The following is a 24,887-nucleotide window of genomic DNA, read 5'->3' on the forward strand; positions in this document are numbered from 1 at the left end:
TCGTAGTATCTACCCCCATGACGAGTGCTGATAAAGATAGTTGAGATCTTTATAAGCCAGCAGCCCAGATCCACCTTAATAAAAGCTGACCGCGAATGTATATTTACCTTTGGTGTAAATCAACCAAAGCAAAGCCGCATTTGCAACGGATAACAAGACACGGTATGTTTTCGATCCACGACGTGACCCCACCACACGTTCTCAAATCCCTTCGCCTCCTGCTCCGCCCATACTTCTTCAAGCAACGGAATGGTGCTCCCAAACATCTGATACCGCGTCCGGTCATTCCACACCGAGCAGAACTGCAGGATCTTCTGCCGTACCGATCGATCGCGTAGTTCGCAGCCCGCGAAGAAGAGTGGCAGCAACGCTTGCCGGGCGACCATGCTCTCGTCGCGACACGCTACCACATGGTCCACAACAATCCGGGCCCAACGGACAACATGCGTTGGAATCGGGCTTCCCGGATTCCATCGGAATACACGGTATATGTAGAGAAGCAGGCCGTGTCTCCATGCCTCCGAGCAGTGCATACAATCTTGGTCTTTTTGGATGTCCTCTTCGCTACTACCGAAGGCAAGTGCGGCAGGGGAGACGTGATGCCAGGTCTCGAGCGCTTGCTCGAGTTGGGCAATCATCGTGGTGTCGAAGGTCACGTACCGCATGGACGACGATTGGCGTTTTTCGGCACTTAGACGCACAACTTGCATGAGCAGCGTGACCACACTGTGTGGGCACCCACAGAGGTCAAAGAAATTCCACTTCCGATCATCGGGGTTCGATAGGATGGCTTCGACGTATGCGTACGGGAACACGCAGTCTTCCCGGGATAGGAGACTAATGATGGCATCCCACCTAAATAGTTTAGCTGGAAGTGCCGGGCTGACTTTGCGTAGAATCTTTGGTTGGGTGGGGGACTTATATACCACAACAGCAATCCTATTTGTGCGTCTGCCTGAGCGGACGTGGTCCATGCTTCGATTCCACCGCACGCTTCAATGAGGCCATAGGCCCCCTTGAGATGTGTACTCCAGTATCCAAGGGTGGATTGAGTTTCCTAGCTTTCGTTATCAACTTGGATTAGGTCCGAGCAACAAAGATAAAGGTGCAAACTAACGTCGAAGGAAAACAAGATCATAATCGCATCAAGCATGGAGGAGCCATATTCCACATTACCGGTTGCGTGGAGACTCTCGCGGAGGAGTTTCAATGCTGTATGGTGATGGTCATCGGTTGATGGGTTCTTAACATGATGACCCGCTAAAGCCATCACCGCATGGACCAGAAACATAGGTTCCGGAACGATGGTTTTGTGGTATCGAAACGGATTCATCTGTAAGTCGAACGTTAAGGGGATCGTGCAGAATTCCATATTGTCTATGACTTGTTAGTGGGCATTGACAGGAGCGACTTGGAGCAGAATAAGCGAACATCTCTGAAGGACAGGCCCAAACCGCTGCCAGATGTCATTGTACAGTACGCTCGGTGGCATATATGTAGTAGTGTTGGGGAGGTCTGAAGCTGCCATGGAACTTGACTCTATAGTAGTAGTAGTAGCGACTTGACTCGACCATCCATAGAAGACGTCTCCGTCAGCTAATTGTAGCTGTCTGTTGTCTGTCGGTGTAAATGAACACGGGGGTTGGCCTTGGTCTTCGCTGCTATCGCGATGTGGCTGTGATTCAGCTGTCCTAGGATCAGCAGCTCTAGTTGGCGATGCATCACCCGAGACCTCCAATGGCGTGTGTACGGAGAGGCTGGCCTCCTCGCAAACGTCGACTTTGAGAACGAGTTTCATGTTAGCCAAGAACCGTAACTATTACTAGTCTTCAGAAGCCAGACAAAGTACACGACAGGACAATACCATCAGGTTCGGGGTCTTTTTTGCCTCGTAATTAGTAATAGGTTCAACAGGCGCTTCGGAGGGTAGTTAAATGATGGCTAAGTTTGAAAATATATGGTCTTACAATCTCTCATAGGATGTTCTGCAACGAACACAAACTGCTGAGGTCCATCTGCGTTTCCCAACCGACCCCTATTGGTCCTACGGGCTGCTGACCTTCTTATGGGCTTATTGGAGAGAGAATATCCTGTCTTCCAGGATAGCTGCATTCTGAGCGTTTCGTAGATGCCAAGTAGGGTATGGCCTGATTGTTCGCAATGTTCGCATCGAGCATTGACGGAGACCTTGTAGAAAGGGGCATCCTATGAGGGGTGGTTGCGATCAGAGAGATGAGGGTACCAAGTAGTAGGCACCGGGTTTAAGCTTAGTAAGAGTATACTAGGGTATCTTAACGTAATCAACCACCGAACCGCTCCAAAGTGCTAATACCGAAGAGTGCCTCCTGGGCAAGTGCAAGCACAAGAAGAAAAAACCCCGACGCAAACTGAGGACGATCATGGTTTCTGATTCCGATGCCGAATGTTTAGGTCTGTTAGTGAAGTCATGAGCTAATGTTATGATCTTGCGCAATGACGAAATAGAAATCCGTACACTGTATACTTAGGGTTTCGGTTGTTCTTTAACCATCTCTGGTTACTGCATAATTCATCAATATCAATCCATTATGCTATATAAATATACAATTAAGCAACAAAACAATATACTAATCATTAATCCCTTATCTTATCTCCCGAACGCAATCCTCTGCCATATACCTTCTACATCCCGACAAAGCTCGAGGAACCCATCGTCTTCGAGCTGATTGCAGATCCACGTTTCTAAACTAGCCATACGCTCTTCGGTGGGGTTGGATATATATGAAGAAAGATCTGCTGTCGTTAGAGCATCCAGAATCTTTGCTTGTTGCGCCTCTCCTTGCTTCCCTGTCGATAGTTTGCTCGCTTCGGTTCTCTCGGCTTGTAGATTGCTAGTGATAGATGGGCAAGATGGAACAACTGGCGGATTGGCTTCTTTTAGCCAAGGAGGTTGATTATGTGGTCCCGTGTGAGCTGATATGTTTGGTTCTGACTCTGGATGAGGCTTTTGTCTGTCGTTTCTGGCGTTGGGTAATTTTGGTGGGAGTAGTCGTAGGCGAGGCATGGTAATCCTTTCGCCTGATGTGGCTGGTCGTGTTTGCGTTTGCATTTGCATTTGGTTTGAATGGGCAATTTGGGATGGTTTGGTGGGTACTTGAGAATTTTTGGTTGTATCTGTTGCTTCCATGAAGGGTTAGTGCACGTGTAGATGTGACAGAGTTTATATCTAGCATCCGTACCAATGTTCGATGAGGTACCACTGGTGACTGTCGCGTATGGGACAGCGGGTGGTGTTTTTGTCACGGCATTGGCACTCTTGGAAGTATTTGACCATGGAAGAACCCTCCGTGGTGGTATGTTTATCTCTGGTTTGAGAAGACGTTCAGCAGCTGACGAGGTGAAGGGCCTTGATGTGATTATGTCGGAGCTTGTCACGTCCTTCTGGCCGACTGCTGGGGTGTACTGGAATGGTGTATGTGCTGTTGCGAGGGAAACTTGGTCTTTGCTCCCATTAGCACGGGTTGTATCACTTGTTTGAGCAGTACTCCATGATGTAGATGGTAATGAATTGCCTGCTGGGGTCAGATAGATAGTACTGTGCCAATGGCTACGGAAAACCCACAAGTTGTAACGCTAGATGACGAACCTGATGCACCGGTGGTCGATGAGCGTTGGAGACTAGAAGCACCTACAGGCTCGGATGGACCTGGCATACTACTCAAGCTATATGGAGGTTCTCTGCTCATAGATGTCACTTCGATTGAGCCCGAGTTCCATTGTGACGAGGTCAATTTGCGCATATTTCCGACGCTCGGCTCTGAGACTGGACACCCTAATTCTCTAAGAATAGACAAAGCGGTGTAGTAGTCGGAATCAAAGGTGAACTTGATTTGAAATCGGCGGACCTATGATGGTGTTGGTTACGAGTCGAAACAGGTAGCCTCATTTCGTACCGTATTTCCCCGTGGATATTTCACTGCAAGGCACGGGGGCTTCACGACCACTGCGAATATTGGCTTGGATACTGCGTGTTGACTCGACTGGGTTATACTTTCCGCTTCGATAATGAAGTGAGTGAGGTCAATCTCTTCCTGAAAACCACTTCAATTAGCATCTGGCTTTCCTCTGCTCCTATCCCCAAGATGAGTATTACCAAGCTTTCAAGGACACGGAGGACCTTCAGTAGTACTCTGTCTGGGGTGAAGCTTGTCATCGTGCGCCTCTCAAATATAGCGGCCATATCTCCGTTGCCCATAATATGACTCCAGTTGAGCGGGCCTCTGTGGGTAAGCGATGTAGTTGTATGGGAGAACTTGGCTAATGACAGACGAGTGAGAACGGTTGAATCGGGAGGATGTTGGGCCAGGCTTTGCATCATGCAGATTGAGATGTGGATATGGAGGAACAACTTATGTTAATGTTAATGCAATATATAAAGACTATTATAATAGTCAGACTATGGTGAGTGATATGAAGGAGCTGATGAGGGGCACTAGGAGACAAGGAAATGACATGGTGCTTGGAAGTATAGAGCAGGTGACTGGAGGCTAAGCCTAGTATTGCCAACACGGATAATACATATTTTTACAGTCAACCATAGTATCAGATACCAGACAATAGAGAGATATAAAATCTGAAATAGAATAGACAGCAAATAGTAGTGTGTCGGGTCTCGAATGCGCTGCTTTGGCAGAGAGGATTAAATTTTCTCATCTAGAAGCTACTAAGCTTCGGTTAATGGGCTCATCAGTAGTCAAATGCACGCGGTACAAAATACCAAGATCAGTGGAATGCTTGTTGCTCCTGCATCTCCTACACTGGAGGTCGGAATAAGGAAGAGGAAGTGAGATAGACCAATGCAAGCCATGATGATCGACGAACCCTGATCTACCGGTATAGTGGGTGCCTGATATATGTGGTGGTCATTCAGGCACCCCCTGTGGTGAGGATTACTCATCAGGCCAGACCAGACAAACCAAGCAAACATGACCGGAAACGAACATTCCGGAACAACCAAGACTCCGGCCACGCGCCTGAGGCCAGAAGGAGCAGCAGCGCGGACTTTTGCCCTGCGGATGAACGACGGACGGATCGATCGCAGGATCAGCTTGTCTTCATATTTACGCTGCGCCCTCTCTCCCCCGACCTTTGACAAAGGAATTGGCGCCTGTCCTCGAGTTATATCTGTCGCTGCTACTCTTCGATAACCCTCGCAGCGGCTCTTTTGATAAATTTCCAGAGCGCTTCTCACGCGAACGTCTGTTGTTGTCCCGTTGTCGCATCCTCTCTGGTTTCGAATAGGCAGTTCTCCGATAGCTTCATATCGCGACCCAGCTCTCAGCCCGTCACCGGAAAACATCCCTCGAACCTAGTAGGCGAACAAACTCTCCGGAACACGACGAACTATCGATTCCACGTCAACATACTCCGATCATCTGAGAAAGGGAATTCGGAACGATATTCCAGAAGAACAGGAAGAACGGCTTTCGAGAAACGGAGCATTTTCGACTCCAACTTCTTTTTGGCGCGTTTAATAGCGAGGTCTCGCGCTTTTTTTGCGGAAGGCCCCCTTGATCAGTAGACTGGGTCCGTTGGGTCAACCTTGGTCTTTCTCAGAGGTATTCCAGGGCGCCCTAGGAGAACCGGTTATCCCCTTCGAAGTCGCGGAGCGATACTCTCAATCGGTTTTTGGCGTGCTCGAGTCAAAGCAACATGTCTTCCCAAACCCCCCGCACGTCCCTCCGAGGTAAGTGCTACCACTCTCAATTTGCCAGTGTCACTTCCGTTTTTGTTGAACAACCAGTGCTAACCGTCCGTAGAGGGCTTGCGGCAGGCTCCCAAGGCCAATCAACCATTCATTCCCGATACTGCTCCGGTTCGGCGCTCACATCACAACTCAAATCAATCACCTCAGCCAAGCTCGATGTCACAAACGCATTCGAATTCCCCCGCGCCCAACTCAAACAATTCACATTTACCCACGGAGGGCTGGGACGGCAAAGAACAGAAAGTACCTATGAACACACGCGAAGTAGCAACGCCAGGCAACAGGCCGGGCCTCTTTCTCACCGTGCCGGGCAAGGTGGCTAAACAACCTGATTTCTATGACCCTTACTTTCCCCTCAGATACCTCGAGGTCCCCAAGTGTGCGTAGGCCTTTACAGCAACCCATGATTATGACAATAATACCACTGACACGCTATAGCGGACCATATCTATAAGCGCGCCCACTACGGCCTGCAATCTGGTATATCAGACGAAGTCGATTTCGCTCTGTACCATCTTGTTCAAATTTCCAACCAGCGCTGGGACAAATTCAAGTTCGAGGGGTTCCCTTTGCTGGCCGAAACTCTCATGGAGAAAGCCATTGATGTCTCCATAATATGCACGGGCGTAAAATGGGAACTCCAGTATGAATACCGCTATCCTATGGAGCGCGTTAATGTCCTCAACTCTCTACACGGAACGCGCGATTTGCTCGAGAGGATCAAGAGAATTCCCGTCACTCTGCCTAATGATACTCTCGAAACGTACGAATTCAACCACCGTCTACGGAATGTGAAAGAAGCTACCCTGGTTCTCCGGAATATGGTTCTACTCCCCGATAACGCTTTTTATGTCTCACGTTATGCGAAGGGACTTTTGAGGGACTTCTTGGTCATCCTGCTCAACCTTCCCAACCAGCCTCGCCTCAATGAAATCAAGAACGATGCGTTAGACATCGCGGAAGAGGTCACCAAGTTCTTGAGGACCGACCCAGAAGATCCGCTCTGGATCTCCCTCCTTCAATGCCTCGAGTCCCCAGATCGTGCCCACGTCGTTCGGGCGCTCTGGGCGCTCACCCATTTCTCCACTGAAATTAACGATTCTGAGGGTAACCAAGCACTGGAACGCATGCCAAAACAAGCTCTGCAACAAATGTACTTCCATACTCTTCTGGACTTAGACAAGGACATCCTAAGCGGAGCGCTGGACTTTTGGTACCAGTACACGCTTTCGCGTGAGAACATCGAGACCATGCTTGACATCTTCGACTTCCCAAGCGTGTTCGTTCCGCGAATGATCGCCCTACTAACACACGAGGCGCGTCCTAGCAAGAAAGAGACAGTTCTCCAGGAAGAGAAAGTCGCACCGCCGCCATCCGAGATCCCTCGTGTGCCGGCAGAGCTACTGAAAGATCTAATGGAGCTACAAGAGCCAGAGCGTAGCTCACGCTGGTTGCGCTGTTGCTTCGTTGAGGATGCAGAGTGCGAAATCACCCAAATAGCCCTGTGGCAGGCATACCAGAGTCGATTCGCAGACCCCCGGGTACCGGGCGGTGGTGTCCTCCCGGCCGCCGAGTTCATCAAGAACGTCAGCACGACATTCACAAATGCGCAAGCGCAGGTCATCAACGGGCCTGGCGCGGCGACTCGCTTCATCATCAAGGGCATCCGTCCGCTAGAAACAGCCTACACCTTCCAGGGATTCCCCTACCAATACTGCAAATGGGCAGATAACTCGAAGCCCTCCAAAACCTGCCAGCGCGCTTTCACCACCCCCACCGACCTCCGCAACCATGTTTTCGCCGACCACATGGAGCTCAAGCCCACGGACACACCGGGCCACTACAACCTGGACAATGCCGAATCCCCGGTCCACACGTGCCTCTGGGACAACTGCACCCGGTTCCGCTCATCCGGCCCCAGCAACAACACCGCCATGGTAGCCGGCCATGTAGCATCACACCTGCCCGAAGAGCGCCCTGCCGATGCAGAGCCCCCAGTCTCCAAGCGCGCTGTACTTCAAGAGCGGATCGTCCGCAAATGGTTTTACATGGATACGCCAGTCAATGAGAGAGGCGAACCCTTCGGTGTAGCCTACAAGGCGGCGTTGGTCCTGCGCAACATCGCCAGGAACTTACCGACCGGCATGGCTCAGAAATACAATGGGCTCTCGTGGAAGAAAGCCGTATTCCTCAGTCACCGGCCGAAGATCGTGGAAACGTGGGACCGTAATCGGTCGCTGCGTAAGGAACTCACTGAGTTGATTATGATAATAGAGAAAGAGGATTACTATTGAAAATGAATACGTGACATGGGGCAGCGAGCAGCGAGCCTCGAGCAACGAACGAACTTTCATGTTATCATCATCATTATCGTCATCATCTGGCTAACTATTGCATTTGCTGAGTTTCATTCCATTTTTACTTTGATATATTGTTGTACAAATACCCTGGAATTTTTCCTTTTTTTTTTTCTTTCTTCCTTTCTTCGTTCGGTGGTGTGGTGAACTCATTTTCATTTCCAAAATTTCTTCCCTTTTCCCCCGTCAAGGGTTACACTAAGTTCCAATAAATCCTCCCTTTCCCACTCCTGTTCATTATGTATGGTAGTAGCCAGGGCATGACGTTTTGGAGAGAGAGAGGAGTTTGATATGATCTTTATCTTATTATTTTTTTTATCGTAACGGTGGTGAGAGGGGAGCTTTGATCGGCAATCTGACATAAATTAGGCGTCTGGAACGGGGTGGCGGAGGATTCATTGATTGATCGGTGAAGGTGGAACTGGTGATGGGGCTGTTGTGTTATCCCGGGATTTTCTTTCTTTTTCTTCTTTGAGCTTCATTCACAATATTCTTGTTTCGCTCGCGCAGTCTTTGCTGCTGCATGTTTAGGTTCGACGAGTGTATGTATGATAGGCGGAGTAGTAGGTTAGGTAGGCTACCAGGTTAGGTAATGGGGTGGTGGGATAAGTTAGTTGTTTCCCACAATATCCTTCTTAGACCAAATGTCTGTACCGTTTGCACGGTTCGGGGTCCATTCCATCATCATTTGTTCCGATTCGTACTCCCTTCGGCATAGAGCATTAGAATGTATGATAGATAGGCGATTGTGATCACCGCATAATCTCTGGATCATCAACATTGACGTAAACATCCGCCACAAAGTTCTCGTAATTCGCCCATGCCATCTGCATACTCCCCAGTCCCGGTCCCGCGTAGCTGAAATCAACCGCGTCCCAGACATTCGGCCACGCAGACGCAGCGACTGCCGCCGCTGCTGCTGCGCCGTCAAGACCACTGTGACTCTCGGGTGTATGCATGAAGCTTTGCGCGTCTATTTGCATAGCCATGGACTGTTGCTGCTCTTGCTCCTGCTGTTGTTGTTGTTGCTGGATAGATAGATCCAGCGGAGAGAACTGCTCGGAGCTGATAGCTGAATCGGGATTAATGTGGGATGAAGATGGACCAGAGCCAGAGCCGGCTGGAGTAGAAGAAGACGTAGAAAGTAATTGCGTCCGTCTTTCCTTTGCCCTATCCATTAACTTAACCATAGGTTTCCATAGCATCCCGCGTTGCGAATCGGCGATTACTCGTCCCAGCTGATTGAAGGTATATTCGACTGGTTCCCAGAAGCGTTCCATGACGGCTTTGTCGTCGCAGACGCAGAGTTCTGCCAAAGCAACGGCGAGACTATGCCAGGGCGGGAAGGCAAATTCTATCCATTTGTAGGTGGCGAAGCGGGGGTCAGAGCGGAGACGATACGAGGCGGTGAGCACGTTGACTGCGAATTCGAGGAGACGGTCACCACGGACGAGAGGCGGAGTGAAGTTTGGGGCGCGTTGGAGGGGCCGTAGGGTGATGAGTTGCATGGAGGCGTGGGTGCATTCTGCTACGGCTGCTGTGAGCCAGTGGAGGGGGTTGGTTGCCGGGGAGGCGTGAGCGAGGAGTTTCGAGACTGATTGCTGGAATTCGAGGACGAGTTGCTGGCGGATGGCGAGCGTGTTGATGGAGGGTTCCATGAAGTCGGAGAAGTTGAGGGATCGGGTTACGTATTGTGCTTTGCGGGTAACCATTGTGAAGGTCATATCTGTAAAGCCTGGGGAGTCGGGTGGATTTGAGGTCATGGCTGGGCTTATGTCGATATCGTTCACGTTTGCTGGCGGGTGAGATTCCAGCCAGGCGGCTTGCATCATCGGTTCGGAAGCGCGGTCCATGGATGCTTGGATGTCCAGAAAGCCAATGGCGAGCCAGACGCGGCGCCGGAGTTCTCGCTCGAAGGGGGTTACGTGGAATGGGGGCTCGGGGATGTGGAGGGAAAGAGCTTGCGCGATACGCAAGGCCATGCTGAGCATAGTCCACATGCGGCGGCTTTGGTCTTGGGAACGGAGGGCGAGCTATAATGGAAGGTTTAGTGAGTGTGAACTGGACAGGATTGGGGGACGTACGAGGAAGAGGACGTAGGCTTGTAGGACGGTGAGGTCATTGGTGGTGATAAAGTCAGCGCGGGCGAGGGCTGCTTCGGCTTCTTTTTGGTACTTTGCTACCATGGATGACTTGGGGATGCCGAAGCAGCGCATGCTCTCTTCGTCGTGAAGACTACATGAGGCGGCGAAATATACAGAGTAGGCGAGGGCAGTTGGGGCCAGATGCCCTGGCTCGTAGTCCAAATAGGGCTTTCCATCCACGAGGAACTCCTTCACCGAGGGCCTGTGAAGAATCTTACAGAGCAGGTCCACCCTCTGCATGAATATACAGCATAGCTGCTGATGGGCAGGTGAGGGGGCTGGAGAATTGCTTTTTGTGGAGTCACTGCCGCTTGCCATGGAGAAAAGTCGGCGGTAGTTGATTAGGTTGCTGTTCTCAGCATTACGGTGGTCTTCCTTGGAACCACCCTGCTCACTGGGATGTACATCCGGCACCTGTCCAGGAGTTAGCCAAGTAACCAGATATTTGGATATGTGTAGAAAATTCTAGTAATTGACTCACCTCATTCAAGAGACTGGCCCAAAACGAAGACCCCAAGTACGTATCCGGAGTCCGGACACTACCAGGCTGCGAGTCATCGTCATCGCCATGCTCCCCATCCGACGACCCAGCTTGTGAGCCTTCATCGACGGCAGCAGCTAGAATAGCGCGAGCGGAGGCCTGATTGCCCCCGCGAGCCAGTTCACGGATGATGGTTTCCAGCTTCGCCACACGGTCCTTCAGGTTCGCATCCTGGTCACCTGGTCGCTCCGTTGCTGGTCTGCCGGATCTGCCCCGCGGAAGACGTGCCCGTTCAACGGGGACGCATCTCGTTCCGAGACGCTGACAGTTCGTGCATGGGTTCAGCTTGTCGCATTTGACTTTGCGCTGCCGACAAGTCTCACAGCTCAGACGCACTTTGGGCTTGTTGGTGGAGTGTGCGGACGGAGCGTTGCCTGCTTCGTCTGCTGTCTGTTCGGGATGATTCATTATCATAAGGGCCAATTTTGTGCTAGTGGCCGGTCAAACGGGAAATCATGGACTGCTAGTTGAAATTTACAAGGGCTGAACATGGCTCATATCGGCCAGCTTGGATGAAGAGACTGATCAATGGAGGAAGTAGACATTACGGAGAGTGACACGAGATAAGCCGAAGAGCAAAAGGAAGAAGGTAGGATGGATGATTATTATTGGACCCATTCCATGGATGGATCGCCCGTGGCGGCCTCAGGACCCACACTTTCTGCCCTGCACTTCATTAACATCTACAAACACGCTTGTCCTTGTCCCCGGGGACCCGGGGGTGTATAATACGGCAAAGATGGTAGTAGAATAACGTGATACTGAAATTAAGAGGAGCGAGCACTTCGAAATTGACAGAGTAACTCAAACGCTACCGGTGCCAGCATCGACTGAGCGCCCGCATATCTGCATATCTACAGCTTGTCAACCCAACTACAGCCATCCAACCCCAAGTCTAAACCCCTGTCGTCCATATGCAAGGATGCATTGGGAATACATGACACGTATGGCATGACTACATTAAGCTATGGACCCATAACCCCACCCATTTTACAATCCGAACCCAATGTCCATCCCTAGGCATGCGTGAGAAAGGAAAGCAGAAGAGAAGCACGGCATCAAAGCAGAGGGAGAAACAAGCAAGAAGGAAGCGGTTACAACGAATGAGATCGGAATAGAAATGAAATGACATTGGAAACCTGCCGCTCAAGTCTAAGAGATAGACAATAAACACCAAATATGTGCAAAAAGGCAAAAGCGAGATGGCGCACAGCCTTTACTCCCAAACATTAGAAAATAGATCGTCCGCTCCGCCAAACCCGCCCGCCGGCTTGGAAGGAGCATTCGTGGTAGTAGTCGTAGTGGTGGTTGACGAGATGGGTGCCGCGCTGGTCCATCCGCCAAAGTCCTCATCGGCAGCAACGGTTGGGGCCGGCTTGGAACTAGCCGACAAAGCCGGAGCGCCCCAACCCGCACCAATGTCATTGGCAGTCAGGGTATCCGGCACCTTCATCATCGAAGCCGAAGCGGCAGGTGCTGCAGGTGCTGCGGGCGCAGGGTCTGGAGTGTTCCAAGCGTTACCTCCCCAAGGATCAATGGTAGTTGGAGGAAGAACGCTAGCAACGGACGCGGTGCTAGCCACTGATGGCCTAGGAGCCGGGGCCGGAGCGGGAGCTGGGGTAAGGTTAAAGGCAGACTTCAAATCCTGCTGCGGAGAGGTAGATGTAAACGCCGGAGGCGACACAGCAGCCGGGGCGGCCGGGGCCGGCGAAGAAAGCCCGAACAAGTCGTCAGACAAAGGCGACTTAGGGGGGTTAGGCTTCGGCGGCGGAGGAGACGCAAAGCTGGTAAATCCTGCGTCAAAACCGTTCGACGAGATTGATGCGGTCCGGGACTGCGGCTTTGGCGGGGGGACAGTGGGAGACGTGAGGCTATCAAAGAGACTACCACCCGCACTACCAACTGAGGCAGTGGGCGAAGACACCTTGGGAGCTGCTGGAGTAGACTTCATGCTGGCAAAGTTCGTCAAATTGGCGAAAGGTGAGGGTTTCTCAGCTGGTTTAGGAGCCGGAGGGGAAGTGGACGAGGGAATGCTCAGTCCGCTGAAAGCATCGGTCAGGCCACCCATGTTGGAGGCCGATGAACCCGGGGCGGGTGATGCCAGATCGCCAAATGAAGATGTACGCTCGTGCTGCGTCGTAGCAGGCGGAGGCTTCGAGTATAGCGAGAGAATCGACTGCTTCAAGTCGGGCCTAGACATCCCGGTCGAACCGGTAGGAGTCGACGCCGTGCTAGCTGGGCGGCTGGTAGGGGCGGGCTGAGCGCTTCCGAAGAAGTCCAAGCCTAGTAGCGAGTCCCCGGGACGAGCCGCTGGCTTGGGAGCAGGCGCAGACTGTGGTTGCTTAGGAGGTGCCCTGGGGGTGGGCTCTGTCGTGCTCGGACGCGCCGGTGGGGCGATAGGGTCGTCGGCGAATAGATCGATGGACTGTTGCTGGCGATGGACTGCGGGTTGACTGGACGCAGCCACACGCTGAGAAGCGGAGCGTTCAATCTTCGCTTTTTCCTGAACCACTGCAAGAGGCTTTGACGACATGTGTTAGTCTCATCATATAAGGTTACACAACTTCGGACAACTTACCACATCGTCGTCGCCAATATCCAGGGTTTTGGGATCGGGCATTGGGCCGTCCATGACCCATCGCTTAGACTCGTACTTTGTCCGGATGAAATTCTCAATTTTCCTGTCCACGCCATTCACTTAGCCACGATGCCATCAAGTTGACCAGTATGCCGGGGAGATATCCACTTACGCTTCCGAGGGGACGTGGCCGGGTGCCAATTTCGCTTCCCAATATCTGCCATAGACAATGAGCTTAATAGTCCCAGAACACCGAATGTGTAATGGAAGACACTAACTTGTTGGCCCTAGCATTTCCCCATCTCACAACACTCTGAAGTTGTTCGTCCGTCCATGAGTCAAGGTCGACCGACTTCACCCGACTGATATGGGTGCCCATGCCGCGATGAATGCCCGAGCAACGGATACAGATGAAGATTCCCAGGTTCCATGATGCCCATCGAGGATCTAAATGAAACAATATTAGCATGCGATCGCATTATGCACCGGACATTCGCATTGAATGATATATGTGACGGCAAAACACAACAGGCGTAAGTTGGGCGTTATCCGCGGGGGGTCACTAACGCTTATTGCGCTTGCAATCGGCACATATCTTGTTTTGTTCGAGTTTCAGCAGACTCTTGATGATCTGCTGGTTCTGAGCAGCCTGGGACGGCGTGGCACGTCGAGACATCACAGCTAGGGACGCAGTCCGAGTCGAATTACCGGGAATGTAACCGGAGAGTAGAGAAAGGAGAGACAATAATTAAGGGGAGTTGAAACGGGGAGAGAGACGTCAAGGGCCACCAAGTGGCGGGTTGCGGTGTCTTGTTGGCCTCAGGCATTACACTTGGGTAGGCGGTGGGTTGACCTCCGACCGGCGAGCGGCACGTGCCAGCGATGCAGTTTGATTTAGATTGATTGCCTTTGATTTCTTGTATGAGAGTTACCAGCGTCGCACACAAACAGCGACGATCGTCATATTCATATGCATCTTCGTCTCATCTCTTCATCTCTTCATCATACAACTACAGTATTCTACACCGAAAATTCCCTATTAACCTTCCACCCAACCCCTTTTCACTTCCCCTGGCCTTCATCCTCCTTAAACCGCAAACTAACACTATTCACACAATGTCTCTCATCAGTCGGAGTCGGATATCCCTCTCCCTTAAATACATGTCCTAAATGTCCCCCACAGTTGCTACACACAATCTCCGTGCGCTCCATTCCAAATGACCGATCCGTATGTCTTGTAACCGCTCCGGGGATGGAGTCAAAGTACGCAGGCCACCCACATCCCGACTTGAACTTATGTGTTGCCTTGTACAACGGCGCATCGCATCCCGCGCAGTTATAGACTCCCTGGGAAGGGTAGTGAGCATCGTATTCGCCCGTGAAGGGTCGCTCTGTGCCCTTTTGGCGGAGAATTTTGAATTGCTCTTTGGTCGACTTGCATTAGTTTCCTTCATACCAGGATGGAGCTAGCACCGTGGGAACAGATGAGGGGTAGATAGGTAGAGAATGAGGGTAAAGCTATACATACCAGGACTTAGCACAGCTTGCCAAGCATCGTCACTGCGCTGGTCGGGATAGGACATGTTGTTGGACTGGGAGTCGGTTTTCGCGCTAGAGCCGAATAATGCGCCGAGGAAGGGGATAGTAGGACCGGCTTTGAGGACAGTCGCGCTGGGGATGGGGAGAGGAGGTCGCTGGAGGGCACGGGCGGAGTGCGATCGGAGGGGTAGTGCGAAGATGCGGAGGGCGGGGATCAGGCCCTGGAAGCGCATCTGGTTTTAATCAATAAGGTATGATTAGATGGAAGATAGACGATAGGTAAGACAGTTAGTCACTGACGAGGAGAAGGTCGCAAGGAAGAAAATTGAAGAGTAGTTAGTTAATCGCTTTCATTGATGGTCGCCGCTGAAGCTCCGATTTGCTTGGGCTTTTTACGTCATCCGGACGGAAACACCAAAACTTCCCTCTTCTCTTAATCTTGCTATTTCCCCCCATATTGATATTGCCTACGAATTAAGAAACATCAAAAGCTAGTTCAGTCTTCATCAGATCATCATGAGAATGCCTGTCTCCAAGCTCTGTACGCATGTATGTACAACAAATGTCTAGCAAAACTAGCAAAAGCGCGCCTTCCAGATCCGCTGTCTACATGAACGCCTCCGGGTATCTCGTATGCATCAGCCGCTAAATGGGGACATAAAAGGGTAAACAAATCCATCATGCCATGCATCAGCGACGTTGGACAACTCCAACGACGGTCAAAACTCCGGCGCCAATCTCCACCCTCCAGCCTTCCCGGGCCAGCATCTTCGCAACAGCCGGGCCCAGGCGGGAAGTGCCATCATGACTATGCCGTCCAAGTCCAGTGACAATGCGGTAGCCACCCTGAACAGGATTGCTGGCTCCACTGCCACGCATGTATTTTGCATCGCCCAGGGAGTCCCACCACTCGGATACCCGCTCGCTAGAGATCCGCACCGCATCCTGCACAGATACACCATGCAGATCGAGCGAGTTCCATGTAGACTGTGAGTCGACCAGAGCATCGGCAGCAGCAGCAGCATTGCGTTTGGCGCGTTCCAAGTGATCTCGTCCTACAGCGGAATAGTAGGCAGCCGCACCTCCCATCAACCGATCTGATTTACCGCGCCGGTATGCGACCGATGCCTTCGACAATGCTTCAGCACCAGCTGCAAAGTGCACGCCTGCTGCACTTCTCGCTCGGTTGAGGTCCCGGGTCACCGGTGCAGCGCCTCGTTTCGGAGTCTCCTCGTCAACGTCCACTGGTGGGGGTGCTGTAGTGATCTTGATTATCTCAGTCAAGGACGGAGCCACCGGGCTTGTCAGCATAGCCGCTGCGAGTTCACTGGCGGCTGATATAGAACTCCTCGTGATCTTAAGCAAACCGGCGAATGTGAGCGGTGGCACCGATGGGAATTCTTGCGTAAGCTCGGCCACTTGCGTGACCGTGACTGGATCCTCATCGATCTGCTTTTTGGGAGCATGTGTATCGGCAAGAGCCCTGATTGTAGCAGGAAGTGAGGCTCCATTAGCATGATAAGTTGAGCGGACGGTCTCCTTCTTCAGGATCGCCGAGGTTCGCGCATGAATGAACTCAACGTCCTTTCCAGCAGCATCCCACTTGTTCGTTGTATTCTCGAAGCTAGCCTCGGAGCTCGCAGACGATAAGACATCCTGTCTCCGGGCATTCTTATTCTTGGGTTTGCGCTTACGAGCTTGTTTCTTGCCTGCTCCGGGGTCATCAAAGCCGTCCACGCCCTTGGGAACAGTGACCACCCCATCCTCGTCAGGTACTTGCTCATCAAAGAACGATAGGTTGAGTAGGACGTCCATCGAGCGATCAATGCTCCCATTAGACTTCTTCAACGTATGCTGGATAGTGAACCGGTCAACTGACGGGAACATCTCAGTCAAATAGCCAATCTTATCATCTTCATTCGCTCCAGACAGATGGAGAGACCCATCCGGTCCAATAGTATACGAGACATGGTCCCTAATACCGACCGAAGAGAACCCCGACGTGAGGCTAGTGATATCTGTCTCCCGCGACCGGTCTCCCTGGGACTCACTAAGCTCTGACGACCCATCTGCTTCTGGACCATGTCCTGCACCTAAACCGGATGTGCCGGAAGGGTCGAAGGGCAGATCCTCCTGTTCCCAAGCAGACAGCCGAAGCGCATCCAGAGTCTCGCGAAGTTGGCCAAGTTGGGCCGAGTCCGTCAGGTCATAGTCGAACGCGATGGCTGTGAGTAGGGCTGGGTCCAGAGGAGGGCAGTACGTCTTTTCCAGATCCTACGACGCGATTCGTTCTCAGCATCAGCTGTTTACACCCCGTTTGTGCACTTGCGGTTTGTATTGGTGCAAGGCGCGCACAATTTTAGGCAGACTAACCTGGAGCGGACCGTCATCCTTGTCACCCATGTTCGAAATCAATGACGTGCCACAAGTATTCGGTGTTGAGTCTTTTGAGCATGCCTTATTTAACGCAGGTTTAGATTGGCTGGTGCTTGTTTGCGACACAAGACTGCTGCTCCCTGACGCACTTTGTTGGGGAGGAATTCGCGATAACTTGCGCCTGAAGGTGGGGGTGGATGACATAATCATTTCGAATGACTTGTGATCGATTGCACGGATGAAACTATGAGAATCACGAAATCGAGATGTAGAAAATATCTAGTATCTCGACATGTTTATTATGTTTGATATCTTTGCATATTACAATAACTGGTATGATATGAGGTCTCACATGTCGTAACTAAATACAAGTGTTTTGCAACTTCTGACTCACAATACTCACATCAGACATCAAATGATCATCCTTCCATCAAGCTAGCCATTTGTACTTCGTGACATCAGTATCGCTATCTGCTAATTAGTATAGATATAACATGCAAATTCTCAATCCCATACTAGACGACTGCAAAATACTGACCCAAGTATCGAATTTTCAATGGCGTAAGTCCAGATGTTAGACAATAGAAGGTGCTGCCCTAAAATTATTCGACCTTTGTACCCTATCATCACTCACAGCAAGCACGTCAAGACTTCAAGACTTTGAGTAACACAGTGTTACTAGTTTCCCGATAAGTTGTAAGCTCAAGTCTTTCCGAGCAAGATGACTTCTAACAACTGAACACCGCATTGAAAAAGAAGGAGAAAGGAATCCAATCACCAAGATAATTCCCATTCATCTCTCTCTGCTTCTCAATGTCTGGATCTTTAAGACTCCACCATCACAAGTTGACTAGTACTCTACACATAAATTCAAGACCTCGCTCTACCTACCAAGCCAGGACAGCTAGTCTAGAATAAAAATCAGTGATAATCGATACCGAAACCCAAAGAACTGTCTTAATTTCCCAAAGTACCCTGACACCAAATAGGAAAAACCACCAAGTCGCTATGTTCCCACCACCAAACCGACCTATGTCAAAAACCCTACTTTAACCCCCCACAATCCCGCACATAACCAACCCAAAAAAAGAAATAGTAGGATAGAAAAAAGATAGAGTGGATCGGCTATCCTCGGCCCCAGAATCATTTCAATCACTCATTCAATGGTTCCACCCCAGAAAATCTGGGTCATTTATTGTGTGGTGGGTGGTCTCCACTTGGACGGCAATTGATCGATGTTTGGGGATGGACCCGTGGGGAAAACTTAACGTCGATGCAATGTGGGTGCGGTTAAGTAGGTGAGTTATTTATTTAGTTGTGTTGTGCAAATACTATGACATACTAACTTTTGCTCTGATGGTTCCTGAGACACATTTACGTAAATTAGGGTCGTCTGTCTTCGTTTGGGTTACTCTGTCTAGTAATGATGGAGCTGTGAAGGCATGTGATATATACGACCGAGGAAAGCGGCAGCTTCTCGGATATTAATGGGTTTCTATTTGGTATGTCCGTCTTCTAGAGAGAATATGGTATAGTTCTATATCTTCATAACACGTGCAGCTGGTATATCTACCAGTTCTGCTTACTTGTACTTGGCCATGAACTCCGAGTGGAACTTGACGATCCGCTCAACCCAGTCGGTTCCAGGAGCCAAGAAAGTAGTACGGAAGTGCAGGGTGTTCTCCTTCTGGCCGAAACCAGAGCCGGGGACGACGCAGACACCAGTGGCGTCAAGGAGACGGAGGCAGTAGAACTCGTCGGCGGCACGGTTCTCGGCCTTGGCGGCCTCGACGGCCTTGGGAGGAAGGGTGATAGTGGGGAAGAGGTACATGGCGCCCTAATTCATTAGTTAGTGGACCGTTCGTACGATGCTCTACTCTCACTGGAAGTACATACCTGAGGCTCCTGGCATTCAACACCCTCCATGCGCTGGAAGGCTTCGTACAGGGCAAAGGCGCGCTTGCGCAGACCGTCCCGAATGCCATTGTACTCCTTCTCGTACACAGCGCGGCTGGGCTCACCCTCCTTGGGAGGGTTCACCATCAGCTCGACCAGGCACTGTCCGATAACCGGCGGGCAGAGCATGATGCTGACGTACTTGTAGACCTGGGCCGCAACCTCGGGGTCGAATCCGACCAACTCAAAGTAGCCACCACGGTGACCACACTCACCAACCATACCCTTGGAGACACTGTGCAGGGAGGCCAGCTCCACGTTGTCGTACTTGCCGGGCACTTCTTGCTGCAGCTGACGGAGTCTCTTCTTGAAGGAGATGAACTCGCCGGTGAAGACGTTAGTCTGGTAGACTTCGTCCGCAATGACCACCAGCTTCTCCTCCGCGGCCAGGTCGAGCACACCCTTGATGTCCTCAGCACTGAGGGAAGCACCGGTCGGGTTGCCGGGGTTGATCACAACAATGGCACGCACATCGGTGCCAGCAGCCTTGGCCTGCGCAAGGTTCTCACGGATAGCATTCACATCGGTACCCCAGGCCCTGTGCTCCTCCAGGTGGTAAGGAACGCACTGGGCGTTCAGAAGAGACAATGTAGCGGTGTAGAGAGGGTATTGAGGGATGGGCACAAGGACACCAGCACTGGGGCCATCGCAGATGACGTTCAGAAGGGTGCTGACACCGGAGGAGGCACCACCGGTCAGGTACAGATCCTGGGGGTTAGCGGGGAATCCATCACGCTCCTCGATGAACTTGGCGACGCTGTCACGGATGATAGGGGCACCCTGGCTGTGACTGTAGGCACCGACGCTCTGGACATCGGCGAGAAGGGTCTTGGCCCGGTCGATGACATCCTGCTGGTAGCCGAACGACGTACGGAGAGCCTCGGGGTTCTCCAGCAAGGAGGGGTTCTCGAGAAGACTGAGGACCTGACGGAAGAAGCTGATGGGCTTCTGGTCCAGTTGCTGAGGGTTGCCAATGTTGGCGAAGATGACACTGTCGAAAGGCAACGACTTGTCTCCCTGAGCCAACTTCACACGGTATTCCTCGGCCTTGACGGCCAGCTCACCACGGACGGCATATTTGGCGGCCTTGACGTGGGGGTTGATGTTGTCCAAGTTGAGACGACCGCCGGAGGAGGCGGTCAGGGTGCGCTTAGCAGTGAGGGTGACGGTCATAGTGGACTCTGTGGTGGTCGTAGGGTATGATTAGCTAACTGACCCTTTGTAGGACGAGAACAGAGGAGAGGGTCTCTGCTCAGATGGCGGAGTAGGTTCCATTTGTATGGGAAGTATACGGGGGACCGGATGTCACAAGATCGGGGCTAGCTGGAAGAGGCCGTCTGACAATCGGAACATGGGGGAGGGGGGGGACACATCCAATGACCAGCAGCAGCACGGGAGGGGGTGAAGTAAAAAGAAACAAAAAAAGACTCACCCCTCTGCAAAGTGCCGGCGGGTAAGACTGCCTTGGAGGAGAAATGGCGCGGGCCGTTCTGATGGCACGACAGCCAGGCACCATTCGGCCGGGAAACAGCGCATCGCAGCGGAGTTGCCCGCAGTCGAGAGGCGAGCTTAATTTGCCAGGTCATTATGTCGGCTCTCTTGTTCCAATATGTCGGCCAATTGCACGATTATGCCTTCTCCACCGTGGGGGGCTAGCGGGGAGACGTCGTGACAGGGTGCTCCTTGAAGCAAAGAGAAAGGCAAGGCCGTCTGATAGGCCGACAATGAACAGAAAGAATGCCTGATCGTGGGCCGGAGAGCAGATCCCAGACGGAGAAAAAAAGCAGAAATCCACGAGGGAAATCCCACGGGGCGGTGAGCAGATGACTCAGCTGATTCCCTCACCGGGTCAGGAACCGTTCCTTTCCTTTTATGTGAAGGGCATTGTCAGAAAGGAAATGATCGTGTCGATTCTATGCATGGAGACTTGATCTATCGACTGGCAAATGTGTAAACTGTACAGATGGGCGTCGCACTGCGTACTCTTTGGTGGCTTGAGGCTAGGTGGCTGAGGACTGCGTTACACCCATGTCTGCTATGGTTGGTCCAATGAAGACCAGTCATCCCCATGATCCCACACGCTCTCCGGAGCCTCCCGAACTTCGGCTCGGGTACGGAGTATCTACTACTTGACTAGAAAGATAGGCTCTACGACTTGCCTGGTTCTACCATATGTCGGTGGGAATAGCTTTGGCCCACTCCCTACAACTCGCCGATTTCCTTGAGGTCATGTTGTCTTCAGGTCATTATATGTATGATACAGCAGCCTCACGTGTCTGGACGCTCGCAGTGTCAATGGTCAACGGTGTCAAAAGATGTATAAATCACTGAGTCTCTCATCTAGCGAGTCATAAACCATGTCTGGTGAGTCAAGATCAGACCACTCCTTCCCTGGCAAGAACCCCCCTAGCTCCGTTCGCTTCCTCGCAACCGCACGGCTTGTCCGTACTTTTGCAGTTTCGTAATCAGAGCGTCACCGTGCTTCACAACATCCGCGTACTGCTTGTTCTTGTCGTCCGGTCGGTTCGTCTCAATGATGCCATTGACCCGGTCGATGGTGCATGCAATCCGGTTGCTGGCGATGAATTTGGCAAGATCCCTGTAGTTGTCAGTCAATGCAACCTAACAAGCAATGCTTCAGTGGCAGACTTACCGATCCAGGTAGTCTACGGTGACGCCGAAGTCGCTGGCCATGCTGTTCAGGCCAACAACGCGGTAGCTCTGGAGCAGTTGCTGGTACGCGCGAAGTCTCATCTCGCGCACAAACCACGCGCGGTGCTCGTGCAAGTAGCGGTCCTGGTTCAGGAAGTTGTCCTCCACGGCTGCCAATGCTACGAAGAAAGTGCGGTAGTTGCCGGTATACAGGCTGTCGACCAGGTTTGCAAGAGGCGAAAAGTCCACGGGCGCTTCGGTTTCAGACTGAATGCCAGATCCCGCTCCCAGAGTAGTGAGGTTAACCACAGTGGTAGCTGTGGTTGGCGTGGCTCTAGTGACAGTAGCATCCTTCATCTCCTCATCCTGGGCTCCGGGCCCGGAGGATACCTCGCCGGTCAGAGCAGCCAAGCGGTCCTCTCCAGGTCCAAGAATGGCCTTGATCTCGGGTGCATCCACGACCTTGGCCTTGAAGTCGACTCGCTTCAGGGATAATGAGCCCGCAAGGATCGAATAGATGACCAAGGACGAGTAGCTGCACAGTTCGTAGCTGGTGAAGGTCGAGAGACTGTCGAGTAGCAGAGGGGCAGCAAGGTTGTAAGAACGGATGGTGAGTAGATGTAGGCCCTTGTAGGCCTTGAGGCGGTTTCTCCGGTCCCAGTCGCCGCCACTTTCAATCAGAGTGTTTGCCCGCTCAATGCTCTTCTTGACAGAATGGGTATCGCCGAAGAAAAGACCAATCCGGATCATGGCCAGCATCAGGTCGATCTTCGTTCCGAGGAATGTCGTCTTCTCAAGGAGGGCCTCGTGGGATTCGATAGCTTTGTCCTGCAAGCCACGGATTGAGGTTAGCATATCAACCAATATGCGGGGCTGATTTCGAATAGACTCCTAGCTAGAGCTTTTCATGACATACCTTATCGCCTACACGGGCCCAGAACTCGGCGCGCTTACCCCGTGCGGCCAGCACCTCAGTTTCCCCGGCGGCTTCCTCAGCTTCGTCCTCCTCCTTCTGGAATGTTTCCAACTCCTTTCGGTTGTCTTCCACCAGTGACTGATACAGAGATTCATCCCAGGGGAAGTCTATGTTCTGAGGCGACTTCCGCGAAGCCAGCATATTTGACGTAATCAGGGACTTGGTCGGGTGCTGGGCGACACCCTCACCGGAGTGGTTCAGAATGCCTTCGACGGGATGAGCGAGGTGTCGGTAAAAGGGAGCCATCTTGTTCTCGGAAATAACATCTTGAAGTCTCTTCAATGATGTCTGTCGCACTGTTTGGGGGCATGCAGGGTTGGAGAGGTTGAAGACATGTTGGGCGAGGTTGAGATCAGGGTACTTTATGTACTGCGGATCGGACCCCATGTTGACGAAGGGGGCTTAGATATTGAGCTGAAAAGGAGACACGTATAGACAATGTAATGAAGGAGCTATGGAGCGAAGCTTGAAGGTCAAGAGAGCAGAGGGTCTGGGGTCGATGATGGATGAGGCAGATACATCACCTATGGAACGTAGCTGACCCGAGCTCAGCTGGGGAAACGTTGTTCCGGTTGCCGAAGCCGCTTCCAAGTTTCAACAGCCATTCCATCAATTCATACGCTGAACACCATCGAGACATAAATAAAATCGTAATATCTGGATAAAGGGCTCTGCCCAATATAATAGTTACGAATGTTGTGTTGCGGTCGGTGGACTTTAGCAATGCAACGCGTATCGTATCGATTCAAAGACAAGCCGTCAATGACAACTCGAGCGAATGCTTCTAGGCCGCTTGATTATTATGCTTGGCATCTATCATTAGACGAGATGTTCAAAAGCCATTATAGCTTCCTTCTAATTGTTCTCTGCAACATGTAGAGGTCGATGTCACATGACTGTGTATAATTGGCGGACTCCGGAACAGCAACCGAGGACAGAATACCAAACGTAGAAATGATGTCTGCGAACGAAGTAAAACCATTATAGAATTTCCGAAGTGTCACCGCGGGTATGTTGCGCGTATACTACGTACAGATGATCATCCACGGAGTTGACTGTTTTGGTGGGTTCCGTGATTAGACTGGAGTAAGATGATCTAGATACTAGTAGTTGTTGGGTGGATAGAGGACCACACGTGCGCTCATGGCAGGCTAATAACTAACTACGCAGCTTGATCACTCGGAGCTAACCGTGGATTGTAACGGATACCGTTCATCGACGCTGCTTCCTTCCAACTGAATTGCCACTCATGGGCGAGTTCGTATGAAAGAGAGCTTTAATACCTGCAAAGTAGTAGTTCGATATAAGGTCAGCTAAGGGTGCAATTGCCACCAGATCACTGAAGATGTGGCGGAAAGCCACATCCGACATTTGGTGCTTATCATTTGCATCTGGGATGTAGTCTGTTCTTAGTCTTGAGAGGCGGCAGATATATCCGTAAAGTAGGCTAGGTGGTAATCGGGTCTGACATGCGAACTTGTACTTGGATGGCAAGGTTACCTCGGGGTACTCCGGTATCAAAGGCTGTTTGTCCACTAGTCGGAAAGCATTGTCCGCAAGTGGCTGGTAAAGGTATAATCCCTTACTTAGCACCAAGTATACCTCATTTATGAAGGATTTTTCGGACCTTGGAGCGATGCTCGGCTTCTTGCAATAACGTACAGGAAGTGCTGCGTCTAGCACGTGCTATGGGGCGAGTAAAAATTTTCCGTATCAGACCAGACAAGGTCGACGAGGCTAAAGAATCTCGCATATGCTTCGATGAGATTCGGCTGTTCAAATCAAGACTGAGGCATCAGCGAATAACAGCACATGGAGATGGGGTGGACTACACCTTAATAGGCATAGTGCATAGCTGGGCTTGATAGGGAAGATGGGGTACTGGGATCCACTTACCTTCTTGACCCGCGGTGATACTGACGCTAAGGCTACACAGGGAGGGGCCAATACAACCTCGCCGGCCTGCTTAGCGTGAGAAATGGAAGACCAAGGATCAAAGAGGAAATCCATCATGTGCCTTGA

At 51.5% G+C, this 24,887-nt stretch overlaps 10 protein-coding genes across 10 annotated transcripts; 1 reads left to right on the forward strand and 9 right to left on the reverse strand.

Annotated features, from left to right (window-relative positions):
- Positions 1–119: 119 nt before the first annotated feature.
- BO79DRAFT_273487 (fungal specific transcription factor domain-containing protein) lies at positions 120–2,266 on the reverse strand (the record flags this gene model as incomplete). Its single annotated transcript, XM_025687514.1, has 5 exons — positions 1,968–2,266; positions 1,432–1,779; positions 1,118–1,377; positions 919–1,057; positions 120–886 (listed from the first exon to the last, which is right to left on the reverse strand). Exons 1-5 carry the CDS (start codon positions 2,110–2,112, stop codon positions 120–122), a joined length of 1,659 nt encoding a protein of 552 aa, XP_025536224.1. The 5' UTR covers positions 2,113–2,266.
- Positions 2,267–3,560: 1,294 nt separating this feature from the next.
- Positions 3,561–4,354, reverse strand: BO79DRAFT_273499 (uncharacterized protein; the record flags this gene model as incomplete). Its single annotated transcript, XM_025687515.1, has 3 exons — positions 3,561–3,884; positions 3,933–4,070; positions 4,133–4,354. The coding sequence occupies 3 exons, from the start codon at positions 4,352–4,354 to the stop codon at positions 3,561–3,563; spliced, it is 684 nt and encodes a 227-aa protein (XP_025536225.1).
- Positions 4,355–5,515: 1,161 nt separating this feature from the next.
- On the forward strand, positions 5,516–8,149 carry BO79DRAFT_47502 (putative chromatin remodeling complex subunit (Rsc9)). The gene is made up of 3 exons (XM_025689305.1): positions 5,516–5,725; positions 5,799–6,125; positions 6,185–8,149. Exons 1-3 carry the CDS (start codon positions 5,692–5,694, stop codon positions 8,038–8,040), a joined length of 2,217 nt encoding a protein of 738 aa, XP_025536226.1. The 5' UTR covers positions 5,516–5,691; the 3' UTR covers positions 8,041–8,149.
- Positions 8,150–8,855: 706 nt separating this feature from the next.
- On the reverse strand, positions 8,856–11,196 carry BO79DRAFT_201153 (Zn(II)2Cys6 transcription factor; the record flags this gene model as incomplete). The annotated part of the gene is made up of 3 exons (XM_025681542.1): positions 8,856–10,136; positions 10,188–10,661; positions 10,729–11,196. The coding sequence occupies 3 exons, from the start codon at positions 11,194–11,196 to the stop codon at positions 8,856–8,858; spliced, it is 2,223 nt and encodes a 740-aa protein (XP_025536227.1).
- Positions 11,197–11,702: 506 nt separating this feature from the next.
- Positions 11,703–14,102, reverse strand: BO79DRAFT_201157 (stromal membrane-associated protein). The gene is made up of 5 exons (XM_025681543.1): positions 13,934–14,102; positions 13,645–13,813; positions 13,539–13,583; positions 13,367–13,469; positions 11,703–13,309 (listed from the first exon to the last, which is right to left on the reverse strand). Exons 1-5 carry the CDS (start codon positions 14,040–14,042, stop codon positions 12,005–12,007), a joined length of 1,731 nt encoding a protein of 576 aa, XP_025536228.1. The 5' UTR covers positions 14,043–14,102; the 3' UTR covers positions 11,703–12,004.
- Positions 14,103–14,328: 226 nt separating this feature from the next.
- BO79DRAFT_179432 (peptide-methionine (R)-S-oxide reductase) lies at positions 14,329–15,230 on the reverse strand. The gene is made up of 2 exons (XM_025680036.1): positions 14,895–15,230; positions 14,329–14,790 (listed from the first exon to the last, which is right to left on the reverse strand). The coding sequence occupies exons 1-2, from the start codon at positions 15,136–15,138 to the stop codon at positions 14,429–14,431; spliced, it is 606 nt and encodes a 201-aa protein (XP_025536229.1). The 5' UTR covers positions 15,139–15,230; the 3' UTR covers positions 14,329–14,428.
- A 283-nt stretch (positions 15,231–15,513) lies between these two features.
- BO79DRAFT_201162 (Smr domain protein) lies at positions 15,514–17,308 on the reverse strand (the record flags this gene model as incomplete). Its single annotated transcript, XM_025681544.1, has 2 exons — positions 15,514–17,179; positions 17,279–17,308. The coding sequence occupies 2 exons, from the start codon at positions 17,306–17,308 to the stop codon at positions 15,596–15,598; spliced, it is 1,614 nt and encodes a 537-aa protein (XP_025536230.1). The 3' UTR covers positions 15,514–15,595.
- Positions 17,309–18,727: 1,419 nt separating this feature from the next.
- Positions 18,728–20,623, reverse strand: BO79DRAFT_201165 (putative alanine aminotransferase). The gene is made up of 2 exons (XM_025681545.1): positions 19,178–20,623; positions 18,728–19,118 (listed from the first exon to the last, which is right to left on the reverse strand). The coding sequence occupies exons 1-2, from the start codon at positions 20,408–20,410 to the stop codon at positions 18,864–18,866; spliced, it is 1,488 nt and encodes a 495-aa protein (XP_025536231.1). The 5' UTR covers positions 20,411–20,623; the 3' UTR covers positions 18,728–18,863.
- Positions 20,624–21,457: 834 nt separating this feature from the next.
- Positions 21,458–23,353, reverse strand: BO79DRAFT_210886 (proteasome regulatory particle lid subunit RPN7). Its single transcript, XM_025682905.1, has 3 exons — positions 22,806–23,353; positions 21,891–22,717; positions 21,458–21,836 (listed from the first exon to the last, which is right to left on the reverse strand). Exons 1-3 carry the CDS (start codon positions 23,250–23,252, stop codon positions 21,644–21,646), a joined length of 1,467 nt encoding a protein of 488 aa, XP_025536232.1. The 5' UTR covers positions 23,253–23,353; the 3' UTR covers positions 21,458–21,643.
- Positions 23,354–23,797: 444 nt separating this feature from the next.
- On the reverse strand, positions 23,798–24,875 carry BO79DRAFT_273504 (uncharacterized protein; the record flags this gene model as incomplete). The annotated part of the gene is made up of 3 exons (XM_025687516.1): positions 23,798–24,428; positions 24,528–24,551; positions 24,762–24,875. The coding sequence occupies 3 exons, from the start codon at positions 24,873–24,875 to the stop codon at positions 24,078–24,080; spliced, it is 489 nt and encodes a 162-aa protein (XP_025536233.1). The 3' UTR covers positions 23,798–24,077.
- Between the last annotated feature and the right edge of the window lie 12 nt (positions 24,876–24,887).

The sequence above is a fragment of the Aspergillus costaricaensis genome, assembly GCF_003184835.1.
Source record: "Aspergillus costaricaensis CBS 115574 unplaced genomic scaffold BO79scaffold_32, whole genome shotgun sequence".
Taxonomy (NCBI): domain Eukaryota; kingdom Fungi; phylum Ascomycota; class Eurotiomycetes; order Eurotiales; family Aspergillaceae; genus Aspergillus; species Aspergillus costaricensis.